The 21,082-nt window shown below is 37.9% G+C and overlaps 1 protein-coding gene across 2 annotated transcripts; it reads left to right on the top strand.

The window, feature by feature from the left end:
• The first annotated feature begins 144 nt into the window (after positions 1–144).
• On the top strand, positions 145–20,736 carry APIP (APAF1 interacting protein). Of its 2 annotated transcripts, none has more exons than XM_074909342.1 (8): positions 145–257; positions 6,015–6,115; positions 9,151–9,199; positions 10,480–10,597; positions 11,526–11,661; positions 14,250–14,417; positions 14,975–15,097; positions 16,291–20,736. In XM_074909342.1, the coding sequence occupies exons 1-7, from the start codon at positions 222–224 to the stop codon at positions 15,072–15,074; spliced, it is 708 nt and encodes a 235-aa protein (XP_074765443.1). In that variant the 5' UTR covers positions 145–221; the 3' UTR covers positions 15,075–15,097; positions 16,291–20,736. The 2 variants fall into 2 exon arrangements, with proteins under 2 accessions (XP_074765443.1, XP_074765445.1); XM_074909344.1 differs by lacking the exon at positions 145–257 and adding an exon at positions 5,881–5,934.
• Positions 20,737–21,082: the final 346 nt, after the last annotated feature.

Here is a 21,082-nt window from a genome sequence, read left to right as displayed (position 1 = left end):
CTCTGTCGCGCCAGGTACGAGCGAACACCTACCACAGGCGCACCCGCACCCCTCCCGGCCCTGCCTGCCCGCCCTCGGGGCGCGCCCGCGGCTGTTCCGCAGCTGCTCCCGCTACCGGCCCTTCCCTGCCCGCCCGCCCCGGGCGGGGAGCGGGGACACGGGCCGTGCCGCCCGGGGTGTCCCCGCAAGGACCCCCCCGCACTCGCCGACCGGCCGGCGCCATGGCGGCCGCCGCCAACGACCGCGACGCCGCGCAGGTAACGCGGGACCTGAGGCGGCGCGGGGAGGAGGGAGGGAGGGAGGGGGGGCGGCGGGCGGGGCCGCACGCGTGCGTCTCGTCCCGGCAGCGGCTCCTTTAAGAAACCCGGCGCTGGACACCCCCTGCTTGCAAGTGGGGCCGAGCGCCCCGGGCGCCCCTCTGGCCCTCGCTCCCGCCCTCCCTCGCTGGCGGGGCCCTTCTCCGGTGGGGAGAGGCCGTGCGCCGGGATCCCGGGGCGGGACAGTGACGGAGCCGCAGCCCCCTGTGCCGCCCCGGCTGCTGCGGGCGGCCCCGCGCTCGGCCCGCCGCCCCCTCGGCGGGCGCCGCTGGAGCCCAGCCCGCGGCTGCGCTTGTTGAGGCAGTTGTTTAACTCGAGTGATTAGCTAGGAGCCCTCGGTTTTTTCATTACAAGACGCGTCTAATATTCGGTTACATCAAAATTAACTTTAAGACTTGATTTTTTTGCCAGTTAACTACCGATCTAGTCACGGGTGGACGGGCCAACTTTACTTAACCCGGAAAGGAAACATATATCATATATATTTGTTAAATAGCAGAGAGTAGGGAGACGTTACGAAATCTACTGTGTTTCCCAAAATGTTGGTAGCTGACAGTCTGCAGGTACAGGACTTGTGGCCCGCTTATTTATTTACAGTAACTCTTGAGGGTTTTTTAGGTTTGTTTTGGGCTTTTTTTCTGTCTTTGGGTGGGTTGTTTCATAATTTGGTAACTGTTCAGTACTGTAAGTCACCACAGCCTGAACATGGGTCGGCAGTGTTGTGCTTCATCAGACGAAGCAAACACCGTGCTGGACCGTATGGGAGCATCATCACCTTGGGTGAAGCTTGAGATACCTCTCCTGTTTGTATGTGGAACTGGCCAAGAGAGCAGCCCAGTGTGCTGGGAACAGTGTGTGACTGACAGCAGGGAGATAAGAATCATCAACAGACTGGGTAATGTGGTCTGTCAGGAAAGAGGGAAAGAATCTGCTTAGTCAAAAAAAAAAAAAAAAAAGGACCTGTCTAAATATGTAAAGTGCTGTCACGGAGATGAAAGGGAAGAATGCCTTCTTTATGTTTAGTAACTGTTTGGTAAGAGATAACAGGCTTAAGTTTCAGCAAGGTTTAGGTTAGACATTAGAAAAATCGTTCTAACCTGGGACAGTTAAGTCTAGGGGAGTCACTGTCATTGGAGATTTTAAAGATGAGGTTAAAGCAGGAGCTTCCCACCGCTGTCAGACTCGCCCCAGGCTGCCATTTCCATCACTTCACCTTCCCTGTCTCCTGCCGCAGAACCACTGCCGCTGCCTTGCGCCCCTGCCTGTTCCTGCCACGCTGCTGCCGCCGCCTCCCCGTGCCTGGTTCTGCAAGTCCAACGCCAAGGGGAAGGAGGCATTGTCCTGTGGTGTGCAGCCCCTGTAGCATCTGCAACGAGGTGCAAGTTGTCTGTCTGTTCAGAGGGGCTGCGCTAAACAAAGCCTCCGCTTGCTTTGATTCCAAGGGCTAGGAGACAATCCCGAGGGGCTCACAAAATCCCAGTTCCCCTTTCCTTGACAGTCTTACTTTAGATCACCAAGGATCACTCAGTCTTCAACTTTAGAGGCACAGTGGTATTGGGGTGGGGGGAGAGAATAGAGACCACAGCACTTTTTTGATAATGTTTCGGCAAAGGTATTGTTACTAAGTAACTCGTTACGTAGGTATGCGCTACATATTTTTTGCTTTTGTTCTCTTACTCTGTGGGAGTTAGCAGAATACCCGCCTTAATGTGAGTTCCTGCTGCTGGACAAAGATTTCTCTCGGAAATGTCCTTTCATGGGGCATAAATGACTGAGCTAAGCCGCAGAGCATCTAAGCACTTACCATTTTTTAAAAAACTATTAAAGCTTCTAATTGCTGCAATAAAAACAATTAAAAACAAAAAAGGCACAAGATAAACAATCAGTTTCAGTTGGAGGTCTGTACTTGTTATAAAAATTGATAGTTTAAGGCTTTGAAGCAGAGTAGGAATCCTCACCACATTGCTTTCCTATCACTTCCTTATAATTATTTCTTTTCTCACCTAATAAAACTCCCTTTTGCATTATAAAATCCCTGTATGGTCCTGCAAGTGCAGTAGAAAATAAACTTTTTTAAAGGATCAGGACAATATTTTTGCTGTTTTGGTTTATTTGATCCATTTTGATGCTGAAGACAGATTTTAAGCAGAAATCTAACACCTTATTAAGGGTACTTATCTCACTTTATGTATACAGTGTAGCACAAATCTGTTTTACCACATCAAACATCACTGCGTGACTATGCACAGAAACCTCATCATAGTTTACTACCTGTCAGTATGAAATATCAGCGGTATGATTTAATCTATGCAGTCTGTGCTTATTTCTGTGGAAAACACATGATTTCTAAGCACTTTATGAAAGGGAGGTACATATTTCAGGCACTGCTTCTTTACTGTAATATCTTAAAACATCCACATTGTAGTTCAGTTTTACATCTTTTAAAAATTATCCCCAAAACCTTTACAGATTTGTCTGTTCCACAAGTAGTCTGAGTCCACCTTGGTTTCCATTGTCTTACATCCACATAATTTTCTGGGATTTTGGGTTGGGAGGTTGGGTTTGTTTTGGTTTGGTTTTTAAATTGTATTAGCTACAGTAATTTGAATAAAATAGGGAAAAGCAAATTTTCCTTGAGCAACCACAGTCGTGCAGAATAAAATAATAAATTTTTGAAAATGGAAATATTCTAAATTTTCAGTGAGTATTTTCAGTCACTTTCTGTTTTGAAATTTCCCAGCAAATTTGTTTTCAAAATAATAATTTAATGGATTGAAAAATCAGTTACTTCTTTTAGTTCATAGAAATTTATGGCATTTTCCGTCATACCTAACAGCATGTGGTAACTTAGGCTGAGATGGTAACAGCATAGCAGTGAAGAAGCGAAATTGTTCATGTCAGCTGTATCAGAAAACTAGTAGGCCAGATCCTGAGTTGGAGATGTGAAGGAAGAGATAACCCGTGGCATCCGTACTTCAACTTAAAAATCAAAAAACAAAAAAATTAAAAGTACTGCTAATTGAGATTTAACAAAAAGTAATCCTGATGATTTGCCTACTGCTTTCACACATGTTTATTCCCAGGTTTATTACAGCAAGTGCCCTTTTTTAGTTATGGAAAGAACTGTCATTTTTATTATCAGTAATGTTAAACACGAAATACAGTAATATTTTTCTTTAGATAGTTTATGGTTATAATCAGTATCCACTGATCCTGCAAAGATCCTGTTAAACTCTGAGGATTGATTTATAATCCTGGAACTTTTCAGAAAAATAGCCAAAATTGCTTGGTTATATTTATTTTCATATGTTCTTGATGAAAGTAGCTTCTGAATTTGAACTTTAAAAGATTGTTTTTAATGATTCAAAGTGGTGAAAAGCACTCATGTTCTCCCATGAATATGAATTTTTTGGTAAATGGCTTCATAAAAGAGGGAAGGTACAAATTAACTACAGGAGTGTGTTGAGAGACGAGAGTGTTACCTTTTTTATTGCTGTGTACATTCAATAAATAATGGCAGTGTAAACCTGTTTAATATAAGCTTATTCCATCAAAAGTAGAAGAGACATAATTTTTCTTTGGAATGAAAAATACCAGCATAGGTAATACAGCGACAGTGATGTCATTTTGAGTAAGAATCAGAACAAGATACTGTGGAACTCAGTTTTGTGACAGGCAAATAGGTAAAAATTATGTACAGCCATTAATTTTGTATAAGTAAACCAGAACAACAAAGCAGGCACCCATAATTTACACATGCTATAGGCCTGGTTTGTGTTTGTAAACGTACAACACATACATTAGTATTTTCAGATTCACAGTACATTTCTGAGTCATTAGTATTTGAGGAATGTTTAGTTAGAGTATTCTTGATGTGTATTACTGTCTTCAGTGGAAAGGAACTGGAAAAGAGTGCTTTTATTTTCAGCTGTGTGAATGGGGAAGATTTCAGATCTTTTTTCAATGTAAACGTAGGAGTTTGTATATTTGGCCTGGGGTCTTTTTCCTTCATGTACTCTTGTATATCATGTTCTGTTTTTTCAGGTAATGTGAACTCATGAAGGTTCATGGTGCTTTAAAAATCTTAACTTCTTACACAAGTTTCTAGCAGTGCTGGTTAGAGTCTTGATTCTGTCACTTGAAATGAATGAACAGATGATTTTTTAATATATTAAAAGAGGCTGTAAATAATAGAAACAAAATCAGAGCAGGCAGGAATAGCATGTGAACTGGATCCCAGTTCTTTAAAGATAATCATTTCAGAAACAACCACCACTGAAGAATATAGTGCTACAGTGTTAAGTTGAAGTTTGAAGTCCTGATCAGGATTAATGCATATGTAAAAAGAATATGTAATTGTTGGCTGCAGTACCAGGGGACTGTATTTGGTGACCTAAAACTAATAAATTTTTCTGTTGAAAACAATGCAAGGAGCACATCTATTGTGCTAAATTGCTGATTTCTGTCACACATTCATATAAGAAACAAACCCAGCTGTATTACTGTGGTAATGTAGGTGGAAATCTCACCCCATCCCAGGGAGATAAATTGATGTGAATAGAATTATTGCTCTGTTTCTCTACTGTTTAATTCCTTATTTGATGGGTTCAGTTGTATCAGGAACTTTGTGAAAGCACACACAATTTTTTATTTTTATACTGGTAAATGGGGGAAGACTTTGGCTTTTTATTCTTTCAGATAAGCTAAAAGAAATACTCAAGACAACATCCAAATGAATAAATTCAAGCACACAGCATGAATTAAAGTAGCATTTCACAGTTGTCTTGTGTATACTGGTTGTATTTCTCATGTAAATGATTCCAACGTTTAACATTTTTAATTTTCCAGTTTAGTACTTGCTTATCAAAGACTGCTTGCTACCTGTTAGGTACAGCTTTCTTAGTTTTATATGTTCAGTGCAGAGCAATGTTTAGGATTTCCAATAAATAGTTTTAGCCTGTACTATAAAGCCATTGTGGTTTAGATTAACTATGAATGAATCTCTGATACTACAGATACCTAATAGATAGATATAAATGTGTTTATTGATGTAACAAACAATGTAATATGGAAAAATTTAAGAACTTTTTTTCTTTCTGAAAAAAATATTAAAATAGGGCAATTTGCCTTCTAGCCAAACTGCTTGTGAAGTAACTTTACATTGTAAAATGTGGGAATGTGAAGTTCATCAAATAATTTGACTGTGTTTTCTGTGGTATTTTTGACTGCTATGTAAAAATATTATATAACAGAACTAATAAAGGCTGTTCGACTGAAATTTGTAAATCCAGCAAAATAAACCTACAGAAAACTGATTCAGTGGGAAAAGTTATTAGTTGAGCTTTTCAAAATGGATAATGCTAGATGCATTTATTTTTCCTTTTTTATGGCAATAATCTATGACTTAATCTTGCTAGTGTAATACCTCTGGGTCACTGCACTCAAATAAATTTGAGATGAGACCTTTACTGTAAAGGATAATCAGACATGCATTTTATTTGGGGGTTTTGTTTGTTCGTTTCGAGATGTGAATGGTGCCTGCAAAGTGTAAAGGGCATTGTGCGAACACGCAGTCATTTTGTAACTGAAGATCGTAAGCATAGACTGCAGTATGGAAGTACTACCCCTTTAAACTCAAATTCAGAATTTAAATTCTTAGGTTTGTGATGTTTCTGATGAATTTTAATCTATTTCTAGGAGAAGTTACACCCAAGAAATCTTATCCCAGAGCTTTGTAGACTGTTTTATGGTTTGGGCTGGGTAACAGGAACTGGTGGAGGAATCAGCTTGAAACATGGGTAAGTAGAGATGGAAGAGAAAGAATGTGATGGTTAGAGAGAGAGAGCGACTGTTTAGAAGTTGGTGAGGGCATTTCAGTTCCATGAAAAACATTTGAAAGTCAAGTGAACAAGAAGGTAGAGAAGGAAATGAACAGTAGGCTAAAGTTAACCATATAGAAGGGAGGTGGCTGGTCTGAATAAATCATTGCAGTCCCTTCAATGGGGAGAGCCATCTTCAGAGAGTGACTTTTTTCTATACTTTTCCTATCTTTTTTTTAAGGTAGATTAATTGTCTATAAGGAACAGTGGATTCTTCCTTTTTCATTTCACTGACTGTTGAATTTAGAGGGGGTTACACTAGGCACACAAGGCTTTCAAATGCCTGTGGTTAGATGATATGAATCCCACCCTAGACATTTTGCAGGCAAGACATTTCCTTTAAGAAGGAAATTACTGTTCTTCTGAGATAATTTCTAAGGAGATATTCTTAACGTATAATTATAGCACAACAGGTAACAGCAAAACATTTTTTGTGTATCCACTACTAAGGAGCACCACTTTGCTTTTTAATTTGCTTGTCTCTCCCTGTTGGTACTTTCCAAGCTTTTAATGGAGACAGAGCTCCTCTCAGTGGCCACTGAAAAAAGAGAAGTCCTCATTCTGCAAAACACCTTGCACAGGGCCTGATATTCTGTCCCCAGTCACAGGGTGTTTTGACTCTCTAACTTGAAAGTGTCTGACCTCTTGCTCATTTTTCTAACATCCACTTGCATGCAGACACAAACAGCCATTACTATTCAAATGTATCAGAGATATATATCTGAAGTAAAGGCTCTAAATGCTAACATTTGTGCTGTTCTAATTGCTTTATGCAGGTTATTTCACTTCCCGGCTTGATTTTGCAAGAGAAGCAACAGCAATAATAATAATGAGAGGAATAATAAGAGGATTAGTTCTTGGTTTTGAAGTTCTTCATTTGTGGAAAGATCTTTCTAGCACTAATTTTTCATCAGTAGCTAAATATGGCCTGTTTTTTTCATCATTTCAGTGCAATTCATGTTGGCTGTGGCAAGTCAAAGGGTGTCTACAGAGATTACACTAACATAGTAGTACAGTTTTCCTCAGCAGTTTTATAACTTGGTTGCTCAGACTACACCAAAATACATATTTCTGTTGGTGCCAATATTGTACACGGTCCAGGAATAGTAATCTAAGTGACTGTTCTGGTTTATACCTACAGTAACAGTAGCTGTGTTTCAAAATTAATAGTTATGAGGCAGAGATCAGACTAACTTAGAATTGTTACATAGGAAACAGTAAAAGAGTAATTGAAATTTAATTGAAGTTCTAACAACTGGTCTTACCAGCTAATCCTGATCAGCATTACTAAGTGTGCAGTTCGTGTCAGCTACTCAGAATAAAAATGCCAATTTGTACGTGGGATAGAATATTCAAAGTGGATCTAGAATTCTTTGTCAGGTGTCCTGTATTTTAAAGGCTGTATTCTATCATCAGATTTTCCCTTTGTGATTAATGCCTACAAATAAAAAAAATTTGTTTTAAGAAAAAATGCATGTCTTCCATTAGTAACTGAATTACCACTTGATTTCTCAATGTGTTGCACTCTGAATCATCTTGCTCATGCAAAGGAATTAAGAATTAATATAATTAAATTAATGCAATGTTATCAGTGTTAATTCATGAATGTTAAAAATCACAAATATGATAAAATGTTAACACTGTGAAGATTATATCATCTTAAAGAGTTGTATTTTTGGAAGAGTCACAGAATCATTTAGGTTAGAAAAGACCCTTAAGATCATCAACTCCAGCTATAAACCTAACACTGCCAACTCCACCACTAAACCATGTCCCTGTGTACCACGTCTACACATCTTTTAAATACCTCCAGGGGTGGTGACTCAACCACTTCCCTGGGCAGCCTGGTCCAACCCTTGGCAACTCTTTTGGTGAAGAAATTTTTCCTAATATCTGATCTAAGCCTCTGCTGGTGCGACTTGAGGCCATTTCCTCTTGTTCTGTCACTTGTTACTTGGGAAAACAGACCAACATCCACCTCGCTACAGCCTCCTTTCAGGTAATTTTAGAGACCAAACAGGTCTCCCCACAACCTCCTCTTCTCCAGACTAAACAGCCCCAGTTCCCTCCGTCACTCCTTACAAAACTTGTGCTCCAGATCCTTCACCATCTTCGTTGCTCTTCTAACTTCTCTTGTCCAGAAATATAAACATCTTGTGGTCCTTAGGAAATTTATCTGTAACTTGACTAATTATTCACTAGATGTCTCTGTGCTCCTGAATTTAGTATGTTACTGTTGAAACCAAACAGTGATTACAATTGAGAGGGATAACGTGGGGTTTGGTTTTGCTATCATTAAAATTATTTCAGATACCATCTTAAATTCATTTTAATTTAAATCATTTTTTCATCTTCTTTCTTCATGTAAACCTTACAAAAAGTGATGCACTTGAATTCCAGTTTTTTAATTGCACTGAATTAGTATTATCTTTTTATCAATGCAAATAAATGTATAAAGGCATAAAAAACCTGAACTACGTAGTTATAAGAAAAAACAGAAGTATTTACACTGTAGAATACTACAGATAATTAATATTGTTTATAGGTAGTCTGTGAATTTTTGAGTAATAGTTTTGTCACCTGTTTTGTCATAGACCAGTATCTGCTTGCAGTTCTCTTACTACATTTTTATTCTGAATTCTGAGAATTTGAATTTGGAATTATTGCAGGGGGAGGCTTTGTGTTTTTCCTTGCAGGAAAAAATAAAGCTGCGCTTCCTATGTGTGTTTTAGATCTCTTGTCAAGTTGAAAGTACAGTTTTGTACCCCTGTAAGTTAGAGATTTCATATGCTCTTGTATGATTCAGTTCTATTTTTAAAACATTGAGCAAGAAAGTTCTTAAATTATGAGAGGCTAGATTTGCTATTTCCTTTTCAGTGGATGCAGAGCGCTAATGCCTGTGCAGTTCAACAACTCTGTGTTTACCAGTTTTCCCTGTCTGTAACTTTTCTTAGGAATGAAATCTACATCGCTCCTTCCGGAGTCCAAAAGGAAAGAATACAGGTATGTTGAACTGTATTTTTACCTCAGAGCTCATCTCGAGATGGTTGAAAGTACCTTTGTTTAGTGTTTCATTTTTCCTCATGTAAAGTTAGGAACTTGTTATACTATTGACTGCCTTATTGAAACAACTGAGGATTTCACTCGGTACTCCACTAGCATAGCAAGGCGACATGTGTTTCAGTGATGAGTTTTGATGATCTCTGTGTTTTAAACTGTGAGAGACTCAAGTCCAGCCTTATTGTTTGTCAAGCTTGAATGACTTTATAGCTGTCTGGCTACAGTTTCAAGTTACTGTGGTACATAATTAAGCATTAACACCTCATCTCTATTTATTTTCATTTGAGTGGTTATAAATCTTTGTCTTGATATTCTCAGTAAATAGATGGGCTCTCCCAATGAAAAGGTGACCTTGTCTATCTGTCTCCTTTCCAAAAAAAACCCCAAAATATAAGCAGAGAGAAGAATGGTAAATGATAACTATTTTATGAGCAGAAACTCCCCCACCATAGAATATATGCAAAGGATTTGTTGTTTTATACGTCTGAGGGTAAATACAATGAGAAGCGAAAGGAATCCCTTCGCTGCTAGAAACTTGGGGTTTCACAGCAGTGATCACTGGGGATGTTAGCAATGAAGTCAGGCAAAGGGGTAACATGGGATGATTGTGATGGTCTGTTCTTTGCTAGCAGAAGCAGTGAACTGAGTACAGTGAGTAAGGAAATCTCTTGCAAATCTATTTCCTGCTGATTTTTAAAAATAACATTAAAGAAGAAAGTTTTATTACTGCCCTGAACAATTCTTTGTACTGTTATGAGTAGCTGATTGATGCAAAGGTAATATTCAAGTAAAGCTACGAAAAACAAGGTTTAAAAACATAATTCTACAAGTTAAATATATGTAGGTTTAATTCATGTTCTTTGTTGGTTCTTTAAGGGAGAAGGAAAAGTACATCTGTATTAGTTTTTGAATCAGTTACTACTTTTCCTTTTGATCTATTGTCTGTTAATTAGATATAGGCTGTCTCCTTTCTGAGAAAATGTTTGTTTTACAAGTATCTGCTTGGCATCAGTCTGAATAAAAAGACTACCTAATATTAATTCACATTACACAATGTCAGTAATTAGTATTAGAAGCTAGAATAAATGCGGTGTGTTACAGCACTTTTTCAAAGTTAGAATCACTTTCTGTGTTAAATATGTGGTGTATATATTTGTCTCCCTAGAAGGAAAACGAAACTATTCAGGTCATCACAGGTCAAAATAGTTTCTTCTTTCTTACAGCCAGAAGATATGTTTGTCTGTGACATGAACGAACAGGACATCAGTGGTCCTCCACCACACAAGAAACTAAAGAAAAGCCAGTGCACACCTCTTTTTATGAATGCCTACACTATGAGAGGTGTGTAGCAAATGTTTTTAGTTCAGCAATGACTGAAACACTGTATATGCACATCCACAAAGTCGATATTCAATATCATATTCTTTATACATGGAAGTTACAGTGAAGTAAATATGACACTATAGAATAAATTGATTTGCAAAGAAATATGTACAATGGAAGGTAATCTGTGGTAACATCCTGTGAGTCATTTACATTTTAATCTTCTCATGTAGTTATCTATACCTGTGATCATCTTTTCAGCACTAATTTTTAATGCAGTATATTAGTAGGTTGCGGGAGGAGCTGGAGGATTTACATCTGTAACTTTAGAAAGGATTTAGGGAGTCTTCTGATCTTCCTGCACAAGAAGCTTACACATGTACCAGAGGAACACTCATTTCATGTTTTTGGCAGCATTGCAACTTTATAAATAAATTATAATTATTGTCTACCTATCTTTCCATCATGATACAGTAAGATAACATTAAATAATTTTTTAGAGAACCAGTGCGTAATCGAAGTAGAGTACTAGCCTAAAAAGAAAGTAAAGGTCTTCAAATTTTTCTCTCTCAAATAAGTCTGGGAGTTCTTTAGAGTCTCAGAACTCTGATTAAAATTAATAGTGTTTCAGTCATTGCAGTATGTAAAGCAATGTACAAGTAGTGTTTCTTCTTGAATTTATGCCAGTAGTTTCTCTCCTGGAATTTGTCACTAACTGAAAATTAACACTACTGTCCTAAGGCAATCCATAATTATCCTTTATAGATGAATAATTGTATCATGCTTTTATTTAGGTTGCTGTATATTTTTTCCTCTAATGGAGTAAATCATAATTTGCTAAGATGCCTAGGCAAAGAAAATTAATAAGTGAATAACATTTTCTTAATAGACATATTTTAAAATTAATTCCAAAAATATATTTTTGTTGTTATTTTTCTGTTCTTAGGGGCAGGCGCAGTGATCCATACTCATTCCAAGGCTGCTGTTATGGCTACCCTTCTTTACCCAGGGAGTGAGTTCAGTATTACTCACCAGGAGATGATAAAAGGAATCCAAAAGTGTACTTCAGGAGGCTATTACCGGTACTTCTCTATATTTTAAAAAAGAGGCATGCTATTTGATCATTTGTTTTCAGCAATATAAATAAATGACAAGTCATTTGAGTTATGTGCATTAAAGTGTGTAATATGAAGTATTAGGAATAAGAAGTAAAAATACCTCTGTAATAAATCAGACACTGGCTTTCCATAAGAAGGTCTCAAGCCTATGGAAGAGTTGTGAGATAAAATCTTGTAATGTCAAGGCAACTGTGGTCTGTGGAGCTACAGAAACAAACCAAATAAAGAGCTGTGTCTTGACAAATATCTCACGAACAGAAATGTTAACGCATCTATACAGTGTTAAACTGAAACTGGAGCCAACCAAAATTAGGTTGGATTGATAATGTGCAAACTACTTTTGGGTGGGCTTCACATATCACTGCCTGTGCTAGTTTAGGGCATGTTGGGAGAGTAGAGGGTTTCAGATTTTACTTGACAGACTTTAAAAGAAAAATCAGAGTAAACAGCTCATTAAAGATAATGTTATTACTTTTCAAGGATGAGCTCTGAGGTAAGTGCTGAGTTATTCCAAAGTATGTGTGATGGCTTGTTTTGAGGACTCCACCCACAGAGTGTTGAATCGGGATCTCCAAACAATATTTATATAATATGTGACAATTAGATGACAAATTGAAATGCTAAATTCTTCCCACTTTTTGATGTTAATTTTTGTAACTAACTATTGCCCTTTGACAAGGGAGCATGCCTTATGTCTGCTGTGTGATTTTATGCCCAGGTATATTTTAATCAGTTTTGATTGACTTGCCAGGTTTACCTTCTTGTCAATTTCTATTTTTAATGTTGCAAAAGACACCCCTTATATTGAATTTTCTATCAACACTGGTTTTAAAAAAATCCACAGGACTTTTATTTCTTTATTGGATATGCATGTTGAATTTTCAAATATTCCTAGTTGTTAATCAGGAGACATTGTATTTATCATTCATTGTATATATCTCTGGTGTCTTTCTGTTAATTTACCAGAAAAACTAAAGAAATCAAAGCTCCAGACTACATGGTTCCTAGGTCTATAGTTGTCCATACGAGACAGATTCCATTGTCTTGCTTCACACAAGGCTCCCCATTGAATTCAAAAGAAATTTGATAGTGCAGAATGGGATCTTGCAAAAAAGGGATTGACAGTATATTATTTCTAATTCCACAAACCTTTTCTGGAAGCTCTTCAGGAAAATAGTACAGATAAGATGATCAGAAGTATTTGTTGGCCTAAATATGATCCCACTGGTGCCAGAACAGTTTTATCTTTGACTTCAGCAGAAGGAGAACTAGATCCGTAGTAAATAGCTTTGAAAGTCTCAGACTGTCCTGAGATATTTTATATGAAGGCTTGGCTAAATGGAGGCTGCTTATATTTCAGTGAAACTAAAGAGTTATCATGTAATTATCTCATTCAGAGTCTTTTTGGGGGTTTATAGATATTAGTTCTTAATAAAAAGCTTATGGTCATGATTAGAAATCAGTTATGGTATTTATACCTGCTTCCAAACTCGTGTCCAAGTAGAAAGCAGAAGTTAGGCAACCAATCCCTTAGCTCATTTGGCCTCACTAGTAACAAACATTCCAAATCTAATTTTAATGATCAGAATATGTAAGAGTCAAAGTAAACCTGCAAAACCACTGAATTTTCTTCATTCGTTGTTTTTATAGCCTTCTTTTGGAAAGCATCAGCACTGAAAACTGTGTAAGGGATGAGACTTTTTAATTTTCTGAATATCTGATTTGAAGTACAAACTGTATTATTTTTACCGTTGCTTTCTCTCTGTGTTTTATAAAAGTACTACGAACATCCACTCATGAAATATCTATGTGATCTCAATGATAAATCTGAACCTGAACTGGGGACTTATTAAAACTATTTAAACAAGTTTCTGCCAGTGTTAATTAAAGTTCAGACAATGCCAAATATCCCAGTCCTCCTTCAGAAGAAACTCTTAGGCAAGTTCCACTGTGTAACATGCATCATCTTGTCTTTGGAACTGGGGTTCTCAGGCTCTCTTAAGATCCCATATAGCCCACCAATGACTCCATCACAGAGAATTTATTTTTCATGTGTTGACTCTACTTTCTATTTATATGCCTTAGCAGGACAATCTTATTTCCAGGGGCTTTTTGGACTACCTAAACTGTTGTGGGTTTTTTTTCTGCTCTCCAGCAAACAGCTTCATTTCCTTCTGCATGATGTGATTCTTTTAAATAATTTAATATGAGATAAAGCTTGTACGTGATGCCAGTACAGGATGATGAGAGTCTGAAAAAGTTGTAAAGGGACCCAACTACAAAGTGATATATGAACAAACAGCTACACCTAATACATCAAAGTGTTATTTTCTTTTTGTGCCTCAAGTGTAGCTCAGGTATTGCCAACAGAGAACACATTTTGGAGTGAGAGATGTTCCTGAGAGTTCATATGTTACAGCGTGACTCACAAGGGAAGAGCATAAAATCACTAGTGTTGAGAATCTTTACATCTTTACACGGTCTCTTGCTTAGGGAAAAGCTTCATACATCCAAACACGGCGGGTTTTTAAATACATTCATTTTTCTTTTAGGTATGATGATACACTAGTGGTTCCCATTATTGAGAATACACCAGAAGAGAAGGATCTCAAGGAAAGAATGGCACGTGCACTGGAAAAATACCCAGACTCTTGTGCTGTATTGGTCAGACGTCACGGAGTTTACGTATGGGGAGAAACATGGGAAAAAGCCAAAACGATGTGAGTACAATTTAGAAATATGGTATTTTTTGCCATTATACCTCAAAACCTTAATGACCTTAATGTCATGTGTATCTCCAACCCATGGACAATGATTCAGAACATTAAATTCTGGCCTCACTGAATATATATAGGGAGCTTTTGGGAATGGGTTCATCTGTGATTCCACCGCTTGCTTTTCCTTTCATATCAGTGCTGGTTGATAGGGTTGCCAACATTTTCCCTTCATATGGACAAGTCTCTCCTCACATGAAACCTGCAGGCAATCTCTGCTTCTATATGACACCTGCCAATACTGTTTCTGTAGTCTTCTCTAGTCCCATTTATTGGAATTTACTTCTTCATTTGCTGATGGAAATGCAGCAAATCCAAATCATGCAGCAAAAATGCTGGGACTTTCCATACCACAGTAATGGGAAAAAATGATAATAGAGCTGTCCAGTCAGACCATCACATTGGTGATGTAAAGCTCAAGGAAGAAAAATATTAATTTCTATAAAACATGGTAAGACTTGAGCCCTACTTTACATTTCACTTCTTTTTCCTTTTAATTTTAGGTGTGAGTGTTACGATTACTTGTTTGATATCGCAGTGCAGATGAAGCAGCATGGGCTAGATCCTTCAAAACATCCAGCAGGAGAAAATGGGATCTTGTAAATGACAGCAACATTTATATTCAGGTATGCATTTATCCATAGAGATGATCTGTTTGGAGGGAGAGACTACAGATGACACCATTACTTCAGTCTGCTTTCTCAGAAGCTTTAGTACTGCACATCTCCCCTGCTCTGCTCCATTTCCACTGCAATTGTATCTGTGCCTGAAATAATGTTCCTTTACCACACGGTGCAACAAAAAGATACATATTAAGTATGTCCTGTCCATATTTTAGCACCTATGTACATCATGGAGTGCAGTTGCTTTTTAAGACTGAATTGTATCAAGCATTACTAGAAAAAGCTAATGGAGAAAAAAGACCTTAGTCTAGTAAGCTAATCTATACAGAGGTGCCTGAACACCTGCTTTTGTTCTTCAGCTTGCAGGATCAAGTCTGATTTCAGTCCATCTCGGTGGTATTACTTATATGGTGGGGTTTGTGGTTTTTTCCTTCAGCAGAAATGTCTGGTTGCAATTTGATTAAGTTTTATTAATTATTGTCACCTGTTTACCTCATACAGCAAATTTCCGTGACACTTTGTTTTCTGATGTAGCAATGATCAATGTTTTGAAAGTTTTCATAACAAATACTTTAAAGTAAAAGCACATAGATGATTGATCAGGCAGTGCTTTACATGAAGGGTCCCTGAAACAATTCTCAGGTAAGCAATATACAGCTCGGTATGGCAAAACACAGTGGTAGCATAACATTTCAGGGTCTGGGACACGTCTTGCTGAAAATCTAAGCAAGTTTAAAGATACCAGCTGAGATTATAAAGGAGTTGCTAAGCCAGAGTGGTGTTCTAATGAAACAGGATAGGCTAACTTGTTGCACAGAGTTGGCCCATCGCATAATCGTCTCCACCCACCACGTTTGCATCGGAAGAGATGACAAGTGGCTGCTCGGGCAGCCTGAGCCCAGAACAGACAGGTGCTTGGATCATTAGCCTAATGCCCACACTAGAGTAGGATGTAGTGGGACAGGAGGCTTGCTGTCAAGTGAGTCTCTTCATGAACAGGTATTTGGAGACACTGGCTACCACACCTGTACAGAGCTACCTCACAGCCCACGAGAACCATTCTAAAATTGCTCCTCAGCACCTACAATTGCATAGGTTGGGCTAACAGAGTGGCATTAATACTCCTCTGCCTGTGTCTTATGACTGAATACCTAGTTTTAGAATATTTTCACTTCTACCTTGTTTCTTCTGTACAGGTTTCTTACATGATGATGGAAATTCCAGATTCTACCTCACACTGTTAAAACCAGAAGGGGGTGCAGTTATACTTGGCTGACTGACAGATGTTAGCAGTCAGTTTTGACTGTTAAACACATCCAAGAAGAAAAAGAAGTTAAACAAACAAAAAAAGCTGAACAATCATTGCTATTTGTGAATCCTGTCAAATGCTACAGTAGGAGGAATGAAGATTCAGATGGAAAAAAAAAAAAAAAAGACTTTGAAAAAAGCTATGGAGAACTAATGCAACATTTTGTTTGCGTGCTTTAAAAATTCATATTTCAATAACCTGCATTTGTTGATACTGCTCTACTGCTACATCATTTAACTTGTTCTAGGTCTCCATTTCTGAAAGTTACAGTACCCTTTATTCTTGGGGAAAAAAGTGAGAACAACCCCTAATTAGAAGTTAAGTATAAAGTTTAAAGCATTGTTTAAACTGTTGATTCATTCATGCGGTGTTAATAGGGGTTTTTTTTAAATTAAGCCTGTAGCATAGGTATTTTTAAAATTCTCTTAATTGTCATTATAATGAGTAGGAAACATAATTTTATAGTGTGAATTTAGAGGTTGTTACTGAGAGACTGCTCTGGGTCTTGTCTGGTTTTTACCTCTTTAAATTCATTTCACTTTCAATAAGATTATGTTTATTACAACTTTAAAACAGCTTTTTATGACCTATAATTAGCCAGCCTAAGATAGATTTAATCATACCGCTCATTAAAATATAGTCTCACATATTTATATATCTTATTGTCTTCTTTCAAAATCTTGAATGACCCCCCCAGTGGCACTAATCTAAGCCTTGATTGACCAACTTTCTGATTGAGTATCGAGACTCTAGTCCCAACGGTGAATTGAGACAGGGTAAGCACCAATTGACCTTTTTTTCTGCTATGGGCCATGCATTCCACCACTTCCTCTTGCATCATCTCTGGCACTTTTTTGAGCTTCTGTGAGGTGAATTAGCTCTTCAACCTAAGAGAAAACTACTGCAGGAGTCAGGGGAAGAAAATTATTATATTGTTTCCTAATAAGCCACTGGTGAAATGTTGAATCAATTCGGAGGTGGGTCCAAAGAGAACCAGGGCTGGGGCAAAAGAGGAGGTAGCTGAAACCAGAAATGGCAGACAATGCTTCCCCCATTTCATGGGGATGACTGTTCAGACTTACTTGGCTACTTGTGGACAGGCATTTGCTGCAGATGTTCTGGCAAATTCAGAAAGAACTGAAATCTGTGGAAAGTATTCTGCTAAACCAAGAAGTCAGGAAGAAACATATTTTTCCCCTGTTAATGAGCACTAACTTTTTTTCAGCTATGTATGTTAGACTACTGATTATAGCACAGCATATGCCATTGGTCTCTCTCGTTACTGGTAATTGCTTTGTGCTGAACTTCTTCCAAAAAACATCCTGCTTTTGCTTGGTGGGTGTTTGTATCCCCACATTACAGTCTGTCGCTGGTCTCCAACAAAATCTGGTGTAAGCCAAGTGCCTGCTGACCTGATCCAACCTGCTGGGTACTAGCTGTTTCTAAGCAGTAAGATGTCATCGCTTGTGCCATGACAGGCCGGTGTAGCCACCAGAGTTGCTGCTATGCTGCCAGTTTGCCAGCAACCAGATCCCTGTTATCTCCACATCCTTGTAGCAGCTACAGCCTGTCTTTCTGTGCTGTACAGAGAGCATGTTCAGCACCTGCTGCTACTAGACCAACAGCAGCTGTCAAAGATGACATCAAGAACTCAACTGATGAAGTTACCACCCCACAGGAATGATTTATTATAGAATGATCTGCCATCAGAAACTTGCTGAGTACTCATCTGCCAAGATAACATATCCTCATCTCTCTGGGATGCTTCAGATTTTCTCAACAGGAAATACCTAAACTTTGCTTTCAAATTTTTCCATCCCTGTCAGTCAGAAATCAACTAAGGAGTTGTTAGAATAATTGCCATTTAGCTCAGATAGGCCTCTTTTTTTCCCCCTGATGACTGGGCTGCAAGATTCACCCGCATCGATTACAGTGAATTTAACTGAACGAAGTCTTTGCCATTCTATTCTTACATCAAAGGAATAACAATGTTTCATTCTTTTCTGGATTTCCTTACACATTTTAGGAACATGAGTAAAGCACTGACTGTTTTTTGGTTTATGCCACTGAACTTTTCTGAAGTTTATTTCTGAACTTTTTTCCCAAATGCTTGGGCTACCTGATTCTTAAAATTCATGAAGGGTAGTGGCGCTGTGCTGACAGACTGACAGGTTTCATTAAGATTGGTGTCTTGTGACCCTTAGGCACGTTTGTCCTTCCTGACTATGTAATGCTGTACCCGCGGTGTGTACCCTTTAAACCTTAGGAGGAGGGTGACCATCATTATTATTGTGGAATAGTGGTTATCACTAAGTGACTGCAGGTTGTTGGCTATATGTTTATTCATCTTTTTTTCATTATTAGACACTTGTTTGTCAGTGACAAATATTTTACAGTGACTCCACATCTTGTGAGTGTATGTGGACTGCAGTAAGAACTTTGGTGAAAAACGTTACTTTTTAGATCAGAGAGTGACTTTGGACAGGCTGCATAATCCTGTACTCCACTTAAGCACAAAACACATCTCTAAGTATTTTCAAGACTTCAGAGGTGCAACTGACACGAAGTGACAGAAGATAGCATTTCCCTTATCTTGTCTTCCCTGTGGGCATGCTAATGAAAATACTACTTAGTCTTCAAATCTAGTTGCCATCGATTGGTTGTGACCTTTAATTCTTTATTTAAACTGCTAGATTCTGCAGAAAGTAAATTGCTGTGCTATTCTGATGATGCTGTCAGAATAGGACATAATTGTATCACACTATAATACTGATTTTGTAAGGATAAAGAACATTTTACACTAGGTGTTGTTTTATTCTGCATGTATAATGACAAACTACAAAAGTACACTCACAAGGAAAGGTATTTTTTGTGAAATATATTCCTCTCAGGTCATGTTAATTACAAATGTTCACTTACTTATCCAGCTACAATTTGCCACTCTAGCCTTTCTAAAATCTGTGTGAAATATCAAATTTCTATAATAGTAGTAAAGTTCTTTCATATAGAATGCCAGGATGCTCAGAGTCCCATTCAGTGGTGTGGAAATGAGCTAAATATGCTCTTTTTACATCTGTTTGTGTGTGATCTCCCAACAAAGAAATCAGTAACTTCACAGCTTAAGTGGCTTCACAAACCTGTGAAATGATTACGGTTTCCCAAAGTGTTCAGAAAGCTCTTAAAGGTCAGCTCCAATTATGTAGAACAAAAATATGAAAAATTCCTATATGATTTAAAGCTTCTAAACGCCCATAATTTTTAAGTCTAGATCATTTTCTGACATGAATTGTAGAATAATAAGCCATCTAGATATTTTTCTGTTTACAGCAAAGACTTGATCTCCGTTGAAGCTGATTATCTAGGTTTAGTATCACCAGATAGGCTTATGTAAAAATGACATAATTCCCATTTCAAGTGGGTCATCCAAAAAACTAATTAAGTTCTAGTATTTCCCAATAAAAGTAGTTTCCTAGCAGACATCCTACTTGCTTTCCAAGAAGGAAATAAAACTGCAGAACACAGCATCTACACTGCAGAGCAACTGTCATCCTATTTCCCTTAAGTCTGAAATCATATTTTAAAAATTAACATCTGAAAAAGCCCACTGAATAGCGGAAAAGTACAAATAAACCAGTAGCCTTCCTCTAAATTATTTTTTGCCACACTTTTTTGCAAATATTTCTGTAACAATATTTTGCTGTTGTACAGAGGGTGACAAATTGGCAAAAGAAACCTGGAGCACTTTAGATGGCTTCTGTATTAAGGAACAGAAGAAAATACGTAGTTTGATATTAATGCTTCTTAATTTCAAAATTGTAAAAAAACCTCTGAGCTGATGCAAGTTAAGGTGTCCCTATTGAAGGGAGTTATCAGTCATGTACTCTACAGATTCATAAGCAATAAAGAAATTGGGAGAATGCTTCATTTTTGAAGCCACTTTGGATTTGTAGTTCCCTTTTGTTGTAAGGGGAGGTGAACCCTTCAGGTTTTGGTTTTTCTTTCTTTCCCTACATATAAAGTGAAATAAAAGTTGTGCTTTACAGACCTAGGATATGTCCAAGGGCAGCCCTCTGAGCTGAGATCGACTTCTGTAACAGAATATAACAGAATAAATCCTGTGATTGTGCTTTGCTACCAGCTAATCAGAGCTTTCGTAGAAGTCAGTGAATCTGTAAGTTCGGTTTAATTTTAAATCAACTTAATGTCAAAAGCTTAATGTTACTCCAGAAGTATGCTACCTGATATGATTTTTAAAAAAGAAAATTTCTAAGTCCCCGAGTCTGAAAAAGAGCTCTCAGGCATTTATCCTGGTATTACCCAAGGATTTACTACATAAATCAGATGGTAAATAAAATCTCACTATTTTTTGGTTGACATCATTAGCACAGAGACCTGTTTCTGCTAAGTCTGAGTGCTAGTGGTTCAGCATAGTGAGTGCACCACTGCAAAATTATTTGGAGGTGAAACCTTTAGGGGAGCCACAACAGTTGTCTGTTTCTTAGGATTTTAATCGATTGAAAACAAAATAAATTCCAAATAGTAAATTTTTAAGTTTTTCTATATGTCTTCAGACTTAATCTATCATCTGCTAGATTTTGCTACAGCAGTCAGAAAAAAATAGTGACTGGCTAGTGCTCAATGCCAAAAATGGACTGAGCATGTTTGACTAGACGGGATTT

Source organism: Athene noctua, chromosome 6, assembly GCF_965140245.1.
Source record: "Athene noctua chromosome 6, bAthNoc1.hap1.1, whole genome shotgun sequence".
NCBI classification, from domain to species: Eukaryota; Metazoa; Chordata; class Aves; order Strigiformes; family Strigidae; genus Athene; species Athene noctua.
This window is presented reverse-complemented; position numbering and strand designations above follow the sequence as displayed.